This window comes from Arachis hypogaea, chromosome 1, assembly GCF_003086295.3.
Source record: "Arachis hypogaea cultivar Tifrunner chromosome 1, arahy.Tifrunner.gnm2.J5K5, whole genome shotgun sequence".
In the NCBI taxonomy this organism is placed as follows: domain Eukaryota; kingdom Viridiplantae; phylum Streptophyta; class Magnoliopsida; order Fabales; family Fabaceae; genus Arachis; species Arachis hypogaea.
In genome coordinates this window covers 51,229,697-51,249,708 of record NC_092036.1, presented here as the reverse complement: position 1 = coordinate 51,249,708, position 20,012 = coordinate 51,229,697, and the positions used below count along the sequence as shown (strand labels likewise).

The 20,012-nt window shown below is 33.3% G+C and overlaps 1 protein-coding gene across 1 annotated transcript; it reads left to right on the top strand.

Moving 5' to 3' along the window:
* Nucleotides 1–11,997: 11,997 nt before the first annotated feature.
* On the top strand, nt 11,998–13,417 carry LOC112789615 (3-ketoacyl-CoA synthase 4-like). Its single transcript, XM_025831614.2, has one exon. It carries the CDS (start codon nt 12,244–12,246, stop codon nt 13,273–13,275), a length of 1,032 nt encoding a protein of 343 aa, XP_025687399.1. The 5' UTR covers nt 11,998–12,243; the 3' UTR covers nt 13,276–13,417.
* The last annotated feature ends 6,595 nt before the right edge of the window (nt 13,418–20,012 follow it).

Below are 20,012 nucleotides of genomic sequence, written 5' to 3'. Positions count from 1 at the left end.
GAGGGAAGCCATCACTCATGTCATAGGAAGTATCTTGTGTATTGATGGCTGAGACTTGCAACCCACTCAAGTGTTGAGTAATAGCACTAATTTATTGAGATATGGTCTTGATCTGAGCAAGAATTACATCCGAAGCATCTAATTTCCTGACTCCTTTCTTCATAGAGGTCCTTTTAGAAGAATACAGATATTGGTTGTTGGCAACCATCTCAATCAATTCCATAGCCTTTTCAGGGGTCTTTGTCATGTGGAGGGATCCGCCTGCAGAATTATCCAAAGACATTTTGGCGACCTCAGTGACTCTATCATAGAAAATCTATAACTGAATCTAGTCTGAAAACATGTCAGGAGGACATTTTCTGAGCATCAACTTGTACCTCTTCCAAGCTTCATAGAGGGACTCACCCTCTCTCTGCCTAAAAGTCTGAACATCAATCCTCACCTTAGTCAACTTCTGAGGTGGAAAGAACTTGATCAGAAATCTATAAACCAACTTGTCTCAAGTATCCAAGCTCTCTTTAGGCTGTGTATTAAGCCACTGCTTGGCTCTGTCCTGTACAACAAATGAAAAGAGAAGCAGCTTATAAAAATCAGAGTGAATTCCATTGATCTTCACTGTATCATAAATTTGATGAAAATTTGAGATGAACAAGTTTGGGTCTTCCTGCGGGAGTCCATGAAACTGACAATTTTGTTGTACCAGAGAGATGAGTTGAGGTTTTAACTCAAAGTTATTAGCCCCAATAGGAGGTACCACAATGCTATTCCCATAGAAGTTAGGATTAGGAGCAGTGTATGAGCTAAGTGTCCTTCTAGGTTGCTCAAGCATCTTAGGAGCATTGAGACCATTGGGATTAACAACATTATTGCAAACGCCGTCTCCAGATTCTTTCTCAAAATTATCCTTGAGATTCTCAACAGCCTTGTAAGCTCTAGCCTGTTGTAAATGCCGTCTCAAAGTCCTCTCAATCTCATGATCAAAGTCAATAAGAGGCTTCTTGTTCCTGTTCCTGCTCATAAACAAACAGAAAATAAGAAAAAGTGGGAACCTCTACGTCATAGTGAAGAGAATTTCTAGTGAGATAACCTAAGTAAAGGAAATAAAATAAAATAAATTGTATAAATTAAGACAAAACATTCAAAAATTAATAAAGAAAAATAAGCTACCAATTTCGAAAATAATAAGAGGAAAATAACTGGGAAAAATAAAATCAAACAACTAAAGGGATACCAAACTTAATTTCAGAAATTAAGGGAAGAATTTTTAAATAATTTAAAGCTAATTTCTCGAAAATTAAAGAAATAAATTAACCAAATTTAAAGCAAAAATGTTTAATCTAAGTACTCAAACAACAGATAGTTATCAATCACAGCAATTTCCGGCAACGGCGCCAAAAACATGGTGCAGATTTTCAAAACCACAAACTAACCGGCAAGTGCACCGGGTCGTACCAAGTAATACCTCAAGTGAGTGAGGGTCGATCCTACGAGGATTGATGGACCAAGCAACAATGATTGAGTAATTATTTTAGTCAGACAAGCAGAAAATAGTGTTTTGGTTTCAAAAGCATCAAATAGTAATTCAAGAATTAAGAAAGCAAACAATAAATTTGGTGTGAAAACTTTGTGAGAGAATAGTTAAGGTTTCAGAGATATTTATTTTTCTAGATTAATGGTTCTTACCAATTACTTTAATCATGCAACATTCAATTCATGGCAAACTTTAATTGGTTAAACCCTAATTCTTTAGTGATTTCTCTTTTAACATAATCAATCGCCAATTCCTTGGTCACTTAATTAAGATTAAAGGGTTAGGCCAATTCTAGTTTATTAGCCACAAAAATCCTAATTACCCAAATATAAGATGATTATATGTCACGTATCATGTTAAGTCCAGGTGATTAGTAGTTTAGGAGGATTTACTTTCAAGCTATTATTCAAGTTAACTTTTTCAAGAATGAACAATAATTTATGTAGAAAAAGAGCTATCTTTCAATAAACTCAAATTCATAAGATGAAGAATGAAAGTAATCCTTGAATATAAATCAATACATTGATTAAAAAAGAGTGACAATAGTATTAATCCATAGAATAAACAGAGCTTCTAACCTTAACACAGGAGGTTTAGTTGCTCATGACTCATAGAAAAGCTAGGGTTTCAAAGGGTGTGTAGAGTGCGGAATGAGGAAGAGAGAATAGGAAAGGCCGAATGGCTAAATCTTTTCCCCTTTTATATCTAACCTAATTGATTTGAAAATAAAATAAAATCATAACTACTAAAGGCCCAAAAGACTGTGCTTTGTTTTAACTACTAAGGAAAAGAAAATAAATAATTAATTAATTAGTATCTAAATCCACAAATGAAGCCTTCCATACAAACCAAATTTGTGCTACTGGTGGCATTGTTGTCTTCCTGGCGCTAAACACCAGGCTCGACATTTAGCACCACTAGCGTGAGATCCTTGCACAAGTTAGGAGCACCTGGCGCTAAATGCCAAGTTAAGGCGTTTAGCGCCACACCAACAGAGACCTTGCACGCAACACGAGATGCCTGGCACCAAACACCAGGTAGTGACGTTTAGTGCCATCTTGGCAGCATCAATTTTTCTCCTTTTTCTTCTATACGAACTCTGTCAAACTCACCTAGATTTTTTTTGAAATAAATAAAACCACAATGCACCTCAAAGTAGTATCCAAACAGGCTTCAAACACTAAAATCTCAATAAAACTCAATAAATTCATATCTAAAATAATAAAAAAATAGTGAAAAGATGCTCACGCATAACTAACCCGGATATTGTCTTCTTGAAAACCGGTGCGTGGTAAACTACTATAATTTCCAACTGGTGAGTGGTACACCACCATAATCCCTACCATTGTGATCAGTACACCACCCCGATCCTCACAAGATTTTTAATTGAAAAACTCGTAGGCGGTAAACCACTACGATCCCCACATTTATAACGACATTGGACAAGCGGTGCACCACTACAATCCTTGCCAGGTCAAAACTCATAATCTCCACGAGCGAGATAAAACTATCATCTTCACTTAACCCAGTGCAAGTGGAACCATGCTACTACATCTACCCAAGTAGTTACATCTGAGCCACATCCCAGAATAAGTAGAATCACTCTACTGCATCTACACAGGCAGGTATATCTCAACTACATCCTGGAGCAAGTAGAATCACTCTACTGGATCTACCCAGGCAAGTAGTGGTGTCAATATATTTGGCCCTATAGGGCTTTGGCCCTACTTTATAGGGCCATAAGAATAAAAGGCCCTATAACTAATAGGGTCAAATTTTTAGAAAGCCCTCAAGGCCAAAAGCCCTCATGAGCCAAAAGCTCTAGGGCCAACCCATGAGCCACCTGGTCCTTTTTTTTTACATTGTTCTCTATCTCAACAACACACATAAAATTTATTAAAAGTCATTAGCTTGTTCTATCCCTTTGTCATTTTTATGTGTAAAGAATAAAGAAATTAAAAAATAAATGTTAATAATGTGCATTGATCATATTAAATCCAACTTTTAACTATATACATCAAGAAATCAAACATGACATTCACGATCTCATCACCCTTCTTCTTACTCTTTAGTATCCACCATCAATAATGTCTCTAAAAAATTAAAATAAAGTTTACACAAAAATTCATCATCTAACATCATAAATGTTGAGGGAAATGTATCGATTCCGTTGACACTTCTTCTTCATGAATTTCACCAATTTCATCATCTAAAATCAACCAATTAATCATATCCAAATAATGTGTATTAAAATTCTATAGCAATAACAACATTCATTGATTATGAAATACTTGTATTAAAACTTTAAAATTCTACAACAACAACAACAACCCACTTTATAACCTTTTGCACCAAACTGCACTTTATAATCAATTGTTCTAAATAAGAACAAAATATGTTTCTAAATATTTTACTGAACAAGCCTTTTTCATCCCAAGAAGTCAAGAAACATCAAAGGAACTCTAATTTGACATTTAAGAGAATATAATTGTACAAAGAATGAATAAATCAAGCCTTATAGATCCAAAATATCAACACATAAATTTTTCCATCTGCATAAAAGACTTTAAAATCCAAAGTTAACTTGATAATTTCTACTTATTAAAGAATTCTATATCTCTTTTGACTCTCAAAATGAAACATTTTCCATTAAAATGTACAAAATTATAGTGAGGAATTGAAGCTTAATTTTGATGAATCCAAATCAAAGACTAAAAGATTATCAACCAACTGATAGAGTGATACCCTCCAATGACAATTGATGCTTTCACAAACGATATTATTGGTTCTGAAGCAATTTCATTATTACGATCAAAAGAAAGCACAAACCGAATATTGGAGGCTCAACAATACTTTGTTCCATTACTACTTACAAACTAAATATTCCAAATTCAGTTAGCATATTGGTTTCTTCAGAATAAAAGCAATGTAAATGACAACAAGTATTCATTTTCTTCTTTAATGGTTTCATTATGAATAGGGTACCCTGAATCAATGACCAATTTTTCCCCAAAATCAATGGCAAACTAATTTGAACTAATTTGAAAAAATCCATTTGAAATCAAGCAGAAATAAGCAAACTAGAAAGGCAGAAACTCTAAGAGAAGGAGAGAAGAAGAAGAAAGTCATCTTTGGGGCTCTGAAGCAAAAACACACTCTCTCTAAAGCAAAAATAAGTGCACCACGTCAGGGAGAAGGAGGAGCACCGCGTTACGAGGTCAGGGAGGAAGAGGAGCACCGCGTCAGGGAGGAGGAGGAAAACCACGTCAAGGAGGACGAGAAGCATCGCATTCACGTTCAGCTTCACTGCATCAGGTTTCAATGCACGAATTCATCTTCAGTCTTCACGTTTAGCGCAAGTCTCAGGGAGTGAGGGAAGAAGAGGCCGATTCTTGAATAAGAGCTGAATGCAAGCGTACCAAAATAAGGGCTTTTAGGACTTGTAGGGCCAGCCCTATTTTAATTTTTTGTGGGGCTTAATTAGAGCCAGGGTTATAACTATGTTTTTATAATTCATGGGGCTGTGGGCTGAAATTATTTTAAAGGGTTTAGAGCCATCTCTAAAGTATTGGGCTCAATTGCCATTACTACAGGCAGGTATATCTCAACCACATTCCAGAACAAGTAGAATCACTCTACTGCATCTACCTAGGCAAGTACATCTCAAATCAGAGTTAATTCCATTACCGACTTCTTTCTCAATTGCATTTCACTCCGTTCTTAATCATAATCATCATCAGCCATCACCATATCTCATTCATACTCAATCATCATCCTCTCTCATTCTCATAATCATCCTCATTATACCTTAATCATAAACCATTATCATCATATCTCAATCTCAGGATCCATCATTCTTCAAATTATTATCTCAACTTATTCAATCTCATTTCTAGTTTCTCTACCCTCTATTTCACTAGTCCTAAGCTCAAAATATGGTTTACAGAGGTTTAAAAGGCTCGAAAAATGGTTAAAAATACAAAAATAAATTTTTTACAAAATTGGGTGGTTGTGCGTACGCATGCCTCATGCGTATGCACGAGTCGACTTTTGCGTGTATGCATGGTACTCGTACGAAATTTTTTTAATTCTGAAATGCCAATCATGCGTATGCTGATATGGGATTTTACAATCTGACATAACTACCGGCAAGTGTACTGGGTCGTTCTATGTAATATACTCACGGTGAGTGAGTGTCGATCCTACGAGAATTAAGGAATTAAGTAAGCAATGATTGATTGAATATTCTAGTCAGAAAATTCTTAATTTGATTAGGAACAGTTGATAATAGAAACATGAAATGTAAATGACTTGGGCAACAAGTAAAGGGAAGTAAGAAATGACTTGGAAATAAAGAACGTAAATATAAATTGCTAAATATAAATACTGGAAAAGTAAATTGCAAAAAAAAAGTAAATTGCAAGAATATAAAAGAAGCAATGTAAATGTGCATTAATTGAATGAAATTAATAAAAAAAAGGAAATAAGAGAATAAGAGAAGATCATTGGGGTACAGAGATATTGAATTCTCTGGATCAAATAGTTCTTCATCTCTACTTCAATCATGCAATCATTGATCTCTTGGCAATTCATAAGTGATTAAATTCCAATGTCTTGGAAATTGAATCTCTTTTAACTTGATCAATTGTCAATTCTTTGATCTAATTACTCATGAGAAGAGATGAAGATTGGTCTCTAATTTAGAGCAACACAATTTCACGAATCAATCAATGGGTTGATTATATGTCACATATCAATTCCAAAACCCAGAATCACCAAATTGGGGGAAAGACCTTTTAGCTCAATTCATGTGATCCCTTTCTCAAGTTTTCATAGAATTCAAATAAGATTCAAACTATCTTTCAATAGATTTGAATCCTTGGAATGAAGGATGAAGATTCTTTTTAAAGAAGTAAATGAAAGATGAATTGAAAATGAAGAGTAAATCACAATGGATCCATTAAATTCAATAGAGTTCTTTTCCCAATGAACAGGAAATTAGTCACTTACAAAATATAAAAAAAAGAACAGAAGAAGAGTGGAGGAAGAGTGATCAAAGAGATCTCTGATCCTCTAAAGTGTCCCGTTCATCCTCTATTTGTAACCTATCTAAATTACAAATTCAAATTACATTAAATTCAAGATTAAATGGAGATTGATTTCATAGGCTTGATCCACTCTTTTGATCCTTGGATAATTGAAGAATGAATAAGGAAATTTGAGCATTGGAGGTTGAGCTTAAGGATGAACCATTGAGTAGCATGCAAATCAAGTTGAATGGCATACTTTGCTTCTTAAAGAATAGCCCAATTTAGCCTCTGTTTATTTTGCAGTGGTACGGCAATAGAGGGGCGTAAAACGCCTGCAATGTTGCTCCAATTCATGGCCCAAACTATGCTTTGTTTTACTTCAACGTGGGAAGTCACAAAACTGGCGTGGGACAAGAAACGGAGGTCATGCGTACTCATGACTTTGTTGAATTCATGACTTGTGCGTATGCATATGGGGCATGCATATGCACAAATGCCGTTGGACGCCATTATCACCACGTTGGACGGCAAAGCTTCCAGGATTAAATATATTGACTTTTGGTTTTGGAAAAAGTGTGTCGCAAGCCTTCAGAGTGTGTCCTTTCTTCCAAAGTTTGTCCTTGGCTTCCTCCTTTGTTCTTTTGATCTTTGTTTCATTTCTTACACTTATCAAAGCACAAAACAACTCCAAAGAGCTTTGATGAAAGCACCAAAAATCTCAATTAAAGTAAGAAAAATCTCTAACTTGAATTTAAGAAAAGAAATGCTAAGAACATAGATTAAAAACATGAAATTCCAAATAAAACACTAAATCACCAGCACTATTTAACGAAATAACAATTAAAAACTACTAAAGATGCACATGCATTATACGCATGGGTCGTACGTACGCATGACCTCATAATTCTGTAATTTTTGTAGAATTCAGTTTTAAAACCAAATTTTCAAACGTTTATAACTATTTCTACAAAATTTATTTTTCAACCATTCTTGAACCATTGAAGAGATATTGAAAAAAATTTCATAAAAATCTTATTTCGTTAAATTTTCAACTCCGAGGACCGAGTTACGGCCCGCCAAAGTTGGCTAAAAACTCGTTTTTTACCCAAAAATAGAAAATTACTATTTCCAAGAGGTTCACAATCCAAACCAAACCAAAGCCATACCACATTCATTCCTAAACAATCTCAACATAGATTCCTTCATTCTCTACTTCTCTAACCATTCATCACCTAACAATTTAACTTCCACTTTATCAATCCATCTAATAATTCCCATTCAAAAGCCACCAAATCCTCATTATATCCACAACCAATTCAAACTACATTCTAAACCTCCTCAATAATCCATCAACACTCTCAAATTATATCAAATTATTTATAACACAAATCACCCATTTCCATCCAATTCCAAGCCTAATCATTTATTGCAAACCACTTCAATCAACAACTCAAAAATCCAACTACTTTTCACGTATTTAATACCAAACGCAACAGCTAGCAAATCCAAACATAATTTCACCAAATTCATACACTCCAATCAATCACACTTACCCAAATTTACCTGGTCACTGCCTCAGGTCCAAAATTTATGGTCTCTAGTCCAACATTCATTAACTCATCAACTCAATAATTCATCATTTCATCAAATCATAATTTCAATCATCAAGCTCATACCACATTCTCATAACTTATAAACAACCAATCACCAAATCAAAATTAAAACCAACACTTCATCAATTACAATATTTTAATTCTACCCAATCACACAATTCAAACTTATTCCTGGAGGCATCTAGCCTAACTTCATGTCACATTACATGGTATTTAGATGAAACCTAAACCGTACTTTAGCCAATTTTTCTCCAAGATCAATACCACCAAAAAGGACCTCTTCCTCACAAGTTTTCAAAAGTTTAGCCATATAAAGTTCAACTCCAAACAATCCAATTCACCATATTAACTCTAATCAACATACATTCAATCTAAATTCATATATTGTACCAAAATCAAATACTAGAATTTATCAAATTCAACTAACCACAAGAGTTTAATAATTTCTTAGCTTACCCACTGAGATTTATGATGAAACCAAGTAATAACTCCTACTAGAGAACCCTTAAATAACCAAAATCTCATTAACTCAATATACACCAAACTAAAATGCAAATTGAAAGAGAAAAATAAAATTGGGCAGAGAACTTCGAGGTACTCACTACAATGCCTAGATATAATTGAAGAGGATGAGGAGAGCAACACATGACTGCAAATAACTTATCAATTGGAGCTCCGGATCAAAAGTTAAGGGTGATTAAAATTAAAGGTGAATAATGAATTTGGCTTTTTAGTTCCCTTCTCTCTTACCGTGGAACTCTCTCTCTTTCTCAATGAAATTTGGATTGTGATGGTGTTAAGTGTGTGGAGGAGTGTTTATATATGTGGGTTTGGACCCATTTAAGTTCAGTTGACTCGTTTTAGCTCATTGGCCTGATTTTGAACCAAACTGTTTAAGATTAGTGTTATAATTTGTATTCGAATTATTTTCACTTCTCCAAATTATAAATTTTAACTTTAAACTTTATTCCTAAATTAATTTTCTCACTTATAGTAACAGGCAGATTTAAGCTAGTACAACTGGCAAAAGTACCAGAACTTATTTTTACGTGTTTTTTCGCAAAAAGTTATATTTTCCCACTCAAAAAATTTCACTGAATCCAATTATTATCGTTAAATTTTTGAATTCTTAAATTTTGATTTTCAATCCTGTCCAAGTGCATTTTAATTATTTTAATTTAATAATTAATTTTTCAATTAATCTTTTCATAATTTTTTTGGATTTTACACTTTTACTATCGTCCAGACAAAAATATTAGAAGAAAATACTATTAGACGTTTGAACTTCACGTTTAAGCCCAAAACACACTTAAATTTTAAATAATACCTCAACCTAAAAAAACTTACAATAAATTAAAATATTTAAATTATATTAAAATATTTAAATATGATGTAAAATAAAAGAGCTAATAAATGTGCTATAAAAAGAAAAATATGGTCTTTTTGCTGCCCACATCTAAATCGTCAATGAATACTTGGACAATCTGCATGTGAACACCTATATATATATATATATATATATAATAAAATTTTTAAATTTTTTATGTATTTAATATATTAAAAATATAAAACTATTATTTTCTATTATTTTTTACAATATTTTTAAAATATGTCTTTTGAGCACATGTTCGTAATCCCAAATATAAAGGAAAATTCTAAAAGTAACTAAGAAGTAAGAACAGACAAATTAAATGCAGTACAAATTTCAAACAAAAGGCCAATTAATTATATAAAGAAAAAAAATGTAGATTCTCTAAATTTTAAATTTGTATTTTAGAGAGTAAAGTATAATCTTTTATTTTTAAATGATTTTTTTTATATTTATTTTTAATTTTATCTATAAAATAAATAATAAAAAATTATATTTTACTCTCTAAAATAAAATTTAAATTTTAGAGAATCCAAACCCAAAGAAAAATGGTATCTAAAATGAAATGCCGTTCAAACTTCAAATAAAAAGGCCAATCAATTATATAAAGAAGAATCGTATCTATATTACCAAGTAAAAAGTCTAAAAGATTTACGCGTTAATTTTAATTAGTAGTACAGCTAATAAGTGGGAACTTGACAACAGCATTATCACCGCCTTCTTATTTTTTAAATTTGAAATTGTCAATGAAAATTGCAATCAGTCATTATCTATGTAATTTGTTTGTAATGCCGGCAACTTTGACACAAAATCCGAGTGGCCATTTTAGCAAGCATGTATGAGCGCATCAAAATAAAGAAATGAAATTAAAAAATGTGAAAGCCTTTTTTAACCTTTAATCTTCAAGAAAATAAGTGTCTTTTTTTTCTTACAAAATTAAAAGATATTAAAAAGTTTTAGATAATTAAATAAACTTTATAAACTAAACTCTAAATTCAGTACTTTTTTAAATAGAAATAATGTAAAGAAATGAAAAGAGAATTGAAAACCAAACTTAAAGAAAATTGAATTGATAAAGTATTATTTGCTCTTTGTATTTACCTTATACAAGTAAAAACATATATGGTACATACTAGAAAAATTGTTTCTTATTATTTCAAGAAATTGATAACTCTATCTTAATATCCCCCACGAATTCGGGGTGGTTTACTTTTCAGTCTGAATAACTAATATGAATATCTGACCTTGTGATTGTTATATACTGCAACCCCTCTACTATAGAACAATACAATGCAGGACTTTTAAAGGGGTTCCCATTATTAAAATGTATTCTTAAAGTATTTATTACGGGAGTCACTCAGATAAAGACGTCTAAAACGTTTTTTTTTTAAGATATTTTTTAATAATTAAAATTTAACATATATAATCAATTAAATCGTGTTATTTTTGTAAAAATTAGGTTAGACAAATTGATTTGAATGAAAAATGGTGAATCAAAATTTGAATTTGTCTAAATTAATATGATTTTTTTATAAAAAATGACTACAATACCCTTATTATAGAAAATGACTAAAATACTCCTATTATATATATATTCTGAAAATTCTAAATTCAAACCCTATGACAACAAAAAAATAAAAGACTAGAATTTAGAATTCTCAAAATTAATATATATATATATATAAGTATTTTAGTCATTTTTTATAATAGGGTATTGCAGTTATTTTCTATAAAAAATAATATTAATTTAGATCAGTTCAACATTTGATTTACTATTTTTTTGGGTCAAATCAATTTGTCTAGCTTAATTTTGACAAAAATAATACGATTTAATAGATTATATATATTAAATTTAAATTACTAAAAAACATCTTTAAAAAAAAGACATTTTAGGTGTCTTTATCTGAGTGGCTCCCATTTATTATAAGTGTATTTATTAGTTTGGAGTGTTGCATACCAGCTCGAAGAAGGAGATTGTGAATTTATCTGGATTGATTTAAGGTGTTTGCTACGGTACGATGATAAATTAATACGTACCGATACGTTCAAAATGTGGACAAATAACAATAAGACAAATAGAATTTATTTTCCACGTCAGCATTTAATTTTTTCTTTTTTAAATATATAATATATCACCACTTTTACTAAAACACCCTTTTAATTAAATAAAAATAAAAAATAAATTTTATTTAATTTTAATGAAAAGACTTAAACATCCTTCCTTTATTTGATTAGACAAAAATATCCTTTGAATACCCCTATCTTAACAGCTTCTCCCCTAAACCCTAGCTTCTCTACCACTGCCGCAAAGACTGCCGCCGTCCGTCGCTCTCAGGCACTACCATCGTTGTCTGGTCGTCTGTGCTTCTTCCTCCTTCAAGAATCGCAACTTCTTCTTCCTCGACCTCGGCGCGTCAGTTCCTGGTATTCATCTGCTCCATCGCGCTCCTGCCGTCGTCCGTCGGGCGCTCAGTCACCATCGTCTTCGTCTGGTCGTCGCAAATTCTTCCAACCCACCACCGTCTTCTGAGTTGTGTTCGTTGCCTGACCTCTGTCTCCGTCACGATTCTGCCCCCTCTTCTCAGACTGCTCAGTAGAAAAATCCATCTCCATTCCAGTTTCCTTCCTTCGAGTTTAGAGAGAAGAAGCTCAACCAAAAACAAAATCTTAGACTTCGACGGTCAGTATGTACCCGAAGCCATGCATCATATCCCTCCAACTCCTTCCATGGCTGCTACAAGAGAAGAATCTGAGAATGTTATGTTTGGTGCTTTGGATAATCTTTTTGCTAATACAAATATTAAGCCTAAGAATATTGGTGTTCTTGTTGTGAATTGCAGTTTGTTTAACCCAACTCCTTCACTTTCTGCAATGATTGTGAACAAGTACAAGCTTAGGGGTAACATTAGAAGCTTCAATTTAGGTGGTATGGGTTGTAGTGCAGGAGTTATAGCCATTGATCTTGCTAAGGACATGCTTCAAGTTCATAGGAACACTTATGCTGTTGTTGTTAGCACTGAGAACATTACTCAGAATTGGTACTTTGGGAACAAGAAATCTATGCTGATCCCAAATTGTTTGTTCTGTGTTGGTGGTTCTGCTGTTTTGTTGTCCAACAAAGGCTCTGTTAAGAGAAGAGCAAAGTATAAGCTTGTTCATGTTGTGAGGACTCATAAGGGTGCTGATGATAAAGCTTTCAGGTGTGTGTATCAAGAACAAGATGATTATGGCAAAACTGGTGTTTCTCTCTCAAAGGATCTTATGGCTATTGTTGGTGGGGCTTTGAAGACTAACATCACAACTTTGGGGTCTCTTGTTCTTCCAATAAGTGAACAGCTTCTGTTCTTTGCTACTTTGGTTTTTAAGAAGCATCTAAATGCAAAAGTGAAGCCTTATATACCTGATTTCAAGCTTGCATTTGATCATTTCTGCATTCATGCTGATGGGAGAGCTGTGATTGATGAGCTTGAGAAGAATCTTCAGCTTCTGCCTATGCATGTTGAGGCTTCTAGAATGACACTTCACAGATTTGGGAACACTTCTTCAAGCTCTATTTGGTATGAGCTGGCATACACTGAAGCCAAGGGAATAATGAGGAAGGGAAATAGGGTGTGGCAGATTGCATTTGGATGTGGATTTAAGTGTAACAGGGCAGTGTGGCAGTCACTTAGGCATGTCAAGGCTTCACCCAAGTCTCCTTGGGAAGATTGCATTCATAGGTATCCAGTGTAGGTTGTTACATAGCTTTAATTTCTGCTACTCTCTCTGGTACACATAGCATAAGCCAATAATCAATCCTATTCAAGGAGATAATAGATAATGTCTCAGCTGTTCAATCATCACTTTAGAAGCCTATTTTTGTTGTTATTTTTAATTATTCTAATACTTCTGTTTTAGTTACTTAATCCTTGAATTAATATTTATGTATTTGTCACTGAATCCTTTATATCAGCAATATAATAACTTTTGCTTTGCCTTGCTATCATGTATGAGATGCTACTAAGTTTGGTTAATCACTGTAGTCATCAAACATTTTGCTAAGTTAGGCATCGTTTTTCCTTCTGGTAATTTTTTGTGTTGTGCCAACTGGAAGAAAACCTGTCTCTGTTCCTGTACCTTTCTTTTTTTTCTTTTTTTTCTTCTTGGGTTTGATATAAAGGCACCATTTCCCCACTAAATTGGCATTCACTACCTTGTGCCCCACCTAATCAGTTCAGATGATTTTTTCCTTAACATACTCTATACTTGTATCTAACTAATCTAAGTACCTTGTAGTATAAAAATATTTTAACCCTGGAGTACATTTGAGTATGTACTCAACAATATTTGAGAGGCCTAAACTAAATGGTAGTATGCATGTGTTTTGTACAGGATGATTCTGAAACTGTTGCAATGATCAAGGAATTGTTGGAGACTCGTATTCATATCCGGCTGTTCAAGATGATGGTGGAGACATTGAATATCGAGGATTTGATCCAGAAGTTCTTAATAGTTTGTTATTTTGGTTTTGAAGCACAAGGATGAAACTTTTAGGAAGAGCATCCAACTACGGGCACTATAGAATTATATTTGTACCAAGTTAATTTATTTATTGTGGTTTTTATCTAGGGATACTGGAATAGTAAAACTTAAGATGCAAGGAGCATGTAGTGGGTGCCCAAGCTCTTCGGTGACTTTGAAATCCGGCATTGAAAATATGTTGATGCATTATGTACCTGAGGTAACAAGTTCTAGGATATCTTCTTGTGCTAAAATTAATTCTTGTTTCCTTCTGGACTATGCTTATTCTTAGAAACAAACTTTGTTCTGCCCTTCCAGTTTTTTTATGTTTTGTTTATTTTTTTTAAAGAAAAAGAGCAGCAGCTTTGTTTTTGGTATGCTTGGAAACCAAAATTTATAGTGTGCCAATAACTTTGTTTTTGTAAGAAATTGCATCTTCCCAGAATCCTATAAGCTGTTGAAAATGGTTGGACTATTTTAATTATAGTGCAGGAATTTTTTGTTATAACTAGTGATGTAAGTTTATCCCATTTTTGCTTTGTTAATTGCCTGTAGCTTTTGGAGAGTAAGATACAGGAGGCGAGATCAAAGAAGGATACTCTAAAAGCAAGAGCTCAATCTGCAAAGTTTGTCCAAACCATTTTCTGATTGACTCGCATTTTATTACAGTCTATTCCTAATCCCTTTTAATCCTGGTTTTTTATTTATGTAATAAATAACTCTCTGATTTTGTTCATCTAATTCTGAGTCATGTTAAATATTATAAAAGGGGAGTATAGATTCTGAAAAAAACTCAGTGGGTAATTTTGAGTCATCTAACTCCACTGTTTATATGCACACTTTTATAGTCCTCTATCATTACTCAATATGATATAAAACCAAATTAACAAAAATGGGTTCAAGACACAAGACTGAACTCATAGATTTGTCCTGAAATAGGACAAGTTCTTGCTTACATTTTCTGTTCAACAAAACAACCAAAGCAATAATTGAGACCAGTTAATAGAGCTCCAACAAAAGATACTGCTACAGTAGTTAATAAAATTTTGAATTGAATCTAAATTTAAATTTCTCATCAAATTTATGCTTGGAAGGAAAAAATATACAACATATTATCGCTAAAATGGAATAACTACATCAACTACATTCCTAATTTTTCTTCATTAGATATATAACTATATGCTTTCTATTAGACTAAATGAAAATAAGGATTGGCCTTATGAAATTGGACCCTATAACACGAGGAGGAAAAAAAATCGGCCTAAATACAGGCAAATACAAATTACAATGGCAGTGGGATGAATCCTCTGAGAGATTCTCAAAACTATCTTGGAGATTTTGAAGAGATACATCTCCCACATGAGACTAACTTCAGCAATGCTCTTGGTTTTTGGGTTCAAATTTTCAAGCGAGACAGCTGCCAATGCAATCAAATAAATCAATAATGTGTATAGTAATCAAAGCAAATGCAAAACAAAATCTAAAAATATGCACTTTCACCAACACAATCACAACATATGAAGCTGAAGCATAAAAACTACAAACATATGCATAAAAAAAAAGTTTCTCCTGTTTCTGAGTTTTCAATGATTTGTTTGCCTATAAGTGTTGAGCACTTGAAGTTCTTATAAAGCCTAGAAGAATTTATACATTCCCAAGTGATACATGATTCTACAAATAATAACAATAATATATCAAATATAAGATTTGGGATTTTCCACAAATATTTTAAAGCTTCTGATCAATAGACACCCATATTTCTGTGATAAATAAAAGTGCTCCCTGTTTATGCTCAACTTAAATTTGTATACAGTTATATTTAGGAAGCAACAGTAAGAACCAGAAACTCCTAAGAGAGCATCGAGTGTTGTAGCAAAGTTAATGGGACTGGAAGAACTCCCAGATTGCACACAAGCTTGTGATACTTCTTCGCAGATGTCTTGCATGAGTGATGGATATAACCAACACCAAAGTCCAGTTTCCCCCATAACAAGAAACCAGTGCTTGGGGACTTCTAGAAGGGACAATGCCTTAATCGAAAATTCACGATTTTCACTTGAACCAATCCCATGGAAGCAACCTGATGCAAGCTAAGATCCTGATTTATAAGTTTCCAAGGGAAGTGAGACTTTGACAACAGCTTCAAAACCCTCCCACTCTGTATATGGTGAAATTGAGAAAAGGATTTCATATCTTCAGTTTAAAAATTCAGGAAAGGATCTCAGAGCCCTTAAGCAGATTCTGGAAGCAATGCAGAGATACAAAGATTCACTAGATATTACAAGAGATCAGGAAACAAATTACCTTTCTGACAGAGGTCTGAGTGATTCTGAAAGTAATACAGAGATACAAAAATTCGCTAGATACCAAACATGCACTTTCTTTCCCCTAGAATTCGCAAACACACCATAATAAAACACAATAAAACTCACACAACCAGCTATCTACATACCTGTACTGATCTATTGGATAATAATGAACCTAACTTCCAAGAAGGGATCGTAGAAGATGATCAGCAGCCCCATTAACCTGTCATTGAGAATGAGAATAACCAAGGTCAGATATGTACTAATTGACCATTATCAACAAGCTTGAGAGAGAATAAAACCTTCTAGGATGGTGAGTCAAAAGCCAAGAAGACAGCTTCTTTAAATCGATCCTTATAGCGGAGTATTGCCAGACCGCCAAAAGTGATGCCAACTGATAATATTTTTAATTGATAAACTCTTATAAACTGATAAACAAAACCAGTCATTTACCATCTAAAGAAAATGCTCAAGTAGGGCTAGTTCGAACTACACATAGATCCAATCCATGCCCTGAATTTCACAAACACTAAAGTAATGCATCAAAGCAAAACTCCATGAAAAGAAACATATCAATAGCATCACAATCATATTAATCGCATTATTTGACTTTTCTAAAGTCAAAACCAATTCAAAAGATATTAAGATACATACATGTGAATCTAAATAGACATATGAGCCGAGTAAGTTTACCTTTTTTCTCTGATCAGACAGCATCTTCAAAACTGAGCATAAATGAACCTTTAATTATTTAACCAAAAGCTGCATCAACCAGCCCCTTCTCTCGGGTGTAATCCAAATCACCCGAACTCCCACTTCCACTTCAAACCCCAGAAAAAAGGGAAAACCAGAGTTGCACTGGAACTCCCGCATCAAGAGGGAATGATCAAAATGCAAAAGATTTTGGTAACAATGAAAAAGGCAATAACCACTTAGCATTTTGGTAACAAAAGGCAATAAACTATTAGTATTTTGGTAACAAAACAAAAGATTTTTCAACTGAAATAAAAAATAACGGCAAATGAATGGACTAAACAGCATATAGACAAAAAATTCACAACCACCTTCTTATACAAGGAAACAGGCAAGCATTGTTTATAAGCCTAAACCAGTACAAGTCATGTGATGATAAATAAATATTTGAGCCTTAATCATTTAAAGAATCTTTACAACTCATGAAACAGCTTGAGTTATATGAGAAAGTGGCAAGAAATTTAACTTTGTTAACCAAAATATTCAACTTCTTGGTGTTTTCACAATTTTCTTAGTCATTCCTTGCATTTTCTCAACAGGTTCAATTCAATTTCCTTCTGAATTTCTTGAATTTCTGTGTGTGATTGATTTTCCCTTTTTTGCTCTCAATTTCCCATTAGTTTCTTATAAAGTTAATTCCTTTATCATGTGTTTCCCAGTTACGGTTTACTACTTGTGTAACTGATTATTCTTTTCTTTTCTTTTTTCCTACAAAAAATCCAGTTTTCTATGAATATGATTATGGAAAAGAGAAGCTTAACATCATTCAATTGTTAGGAAATATGGCTTTGGGCAAAGATGAGACAAAGGTAGAATTCTGAAAATAAGGCAACATTTCTTGTGAAATTGACTGTATTTGTTGTTGTTAATTACTTAGTTATCTTTTGTAATAGTACTGTGCAAGAGAAGATGGCAGAAACTGAGTTTTTATCACCAGTGGTGAAGTCTCTAACAAGAGATGCAGAAGAGATGAGGGAAGCAGTGGGACTGCTACTAGAACTCTTTGATCTTCCTGTAGTTCGAGGGAAAATTGGAAGAATTCAAGGGTGCATTGTAATGTTAGAATGATCTTCCTGCTTGAAGTTGCCTTTATTGAGTTCTCTCTAATCATTCTTTCATTCATTATTAATTTTGGTGAAGCAATTTTGAGCTTGCAATATGATAATATCTTAGGTTGGATTGATAATTGAGGATAACATTTGTACAGCAGAGTGTATAAACCACTCAAGTTATTTATTTGTTGATAAAAGTATCATCTTTTTCTCTTCTTATCCTTAAATTTGTTGGCTAGTTTATAGGTTTAGTAGTTGTATAGTTGTATTATTTCTAGGAAATATAATAAAGCGACCAATTTTCTAGATTAGCAACATAATAAGCATAATAGTATATCAAGCAATTAAACCTGCAAGAGAATCCAAGCATGCAGCTTTTACAAGGCACCCTTCCAAGTTTAGTAAAGAAAGCTTTTGCAATCCTGAAAATGAACCAGGACATCATCAAAAATTAATGAAGAATATATAATTATGAAATACTGAAACTCAAGAATTCTGTTCAATCTGGCAAGCTGAGATGCTATTATGCTTGGTTTAGTAATTTGTTCTTGCCACTCAGGTCTCAACTACCTCAAAAGCAGTCCCAAATCATTTGCAATAATAGTGATCTATGCTTCATAAACTATTCAAATTATCAAAATCAGAAACATGAATCGCACTATTCACAATCTAGGATAGGCATACCAATTTCAAGAAACGCATAATTGGGATAATTTATCAAGCATACCAATAATAAATATTCAATCATCTACTTATCTAGTTAATTCAATTCATCTATTTTTTTTTTGTTAAAAACAAAGATGAAAAAACTATTTTTTCTATAACAAAAGATTGGTTATAATCAAGGTCCATATTCATGTGAGAACTTGTGTAACGCTATAATTTCACTTATAAAAGTATGCCAAACATCTCTCCTCATTTTACCTTCCAAATCAATGAATTCCAATATCCTGCTATTTGAAAAAAGCATACTTATTGTGAGCAGAAAAAAATGGAAATAGCAGAGTCAAAAAGTGTAGACCCTAAAGGCCCAACCGTTGCATTCTCTACCTTTAATCCTTGTTGTGTAAGATCCATTCTCATGGCTCTCTTCTCTCCCAAAAAGTCAACTACTGGAATGTGTATTTGACTTTATCAATAGAAAAAGATAGTGATCTCTTTCTCCTTGCAGAAGAACTATTCTAAACCCCTCCTTCTACTCATAATGAACAAATAGAAATTCTAACAAACCTTTAACAAAATTTTCAGCATAATTTCAATAAAGATTAATAAGATTTTCAGCTAATCACAATTTTAGCAAAATTTAAGCACAATTTTAACAATCCAATAGCCTTAGGTGTTTCTTAGTTGAAAAAAATCCAACAACAATACAATACCACAACAATACAATCCAATTACAATATCACAATAAACTACAGCAACTCACTCTAACCCAGTAATCTCAAGTCTCAACAGTCAAAATTATTCAACAATTATTCAATTCAGTAACAAGTCCACAGATTAACTAACAACAATTATTCAGCAATTATTCAACCAGTAACAACAGCAAGGTTCACAAACTAACTAACAAGTAACAAGAATTATTCAACAATTATAGTTTAAAACAATTAATACCTAGAACTAAATGCCAGAACAGAGCAGAGCAGATCAGTAGCAAGAAAGGAACAGGGCACGACCGAAGGGCTGACGCGATGGAACAAAACTGGCACCGTCGAGACAGTGGCTGCGGGACAGAGGCAGAAGGTGAGGCCGGCAATGGTAGTTTTGAAGCTCAAGCGTGGCTGCACGATGGAGGAGAACAACGTTGCGATAGTGGCTTCAAATAATTAATACAAGAAAGAACAAGAAGAAGGAAAAA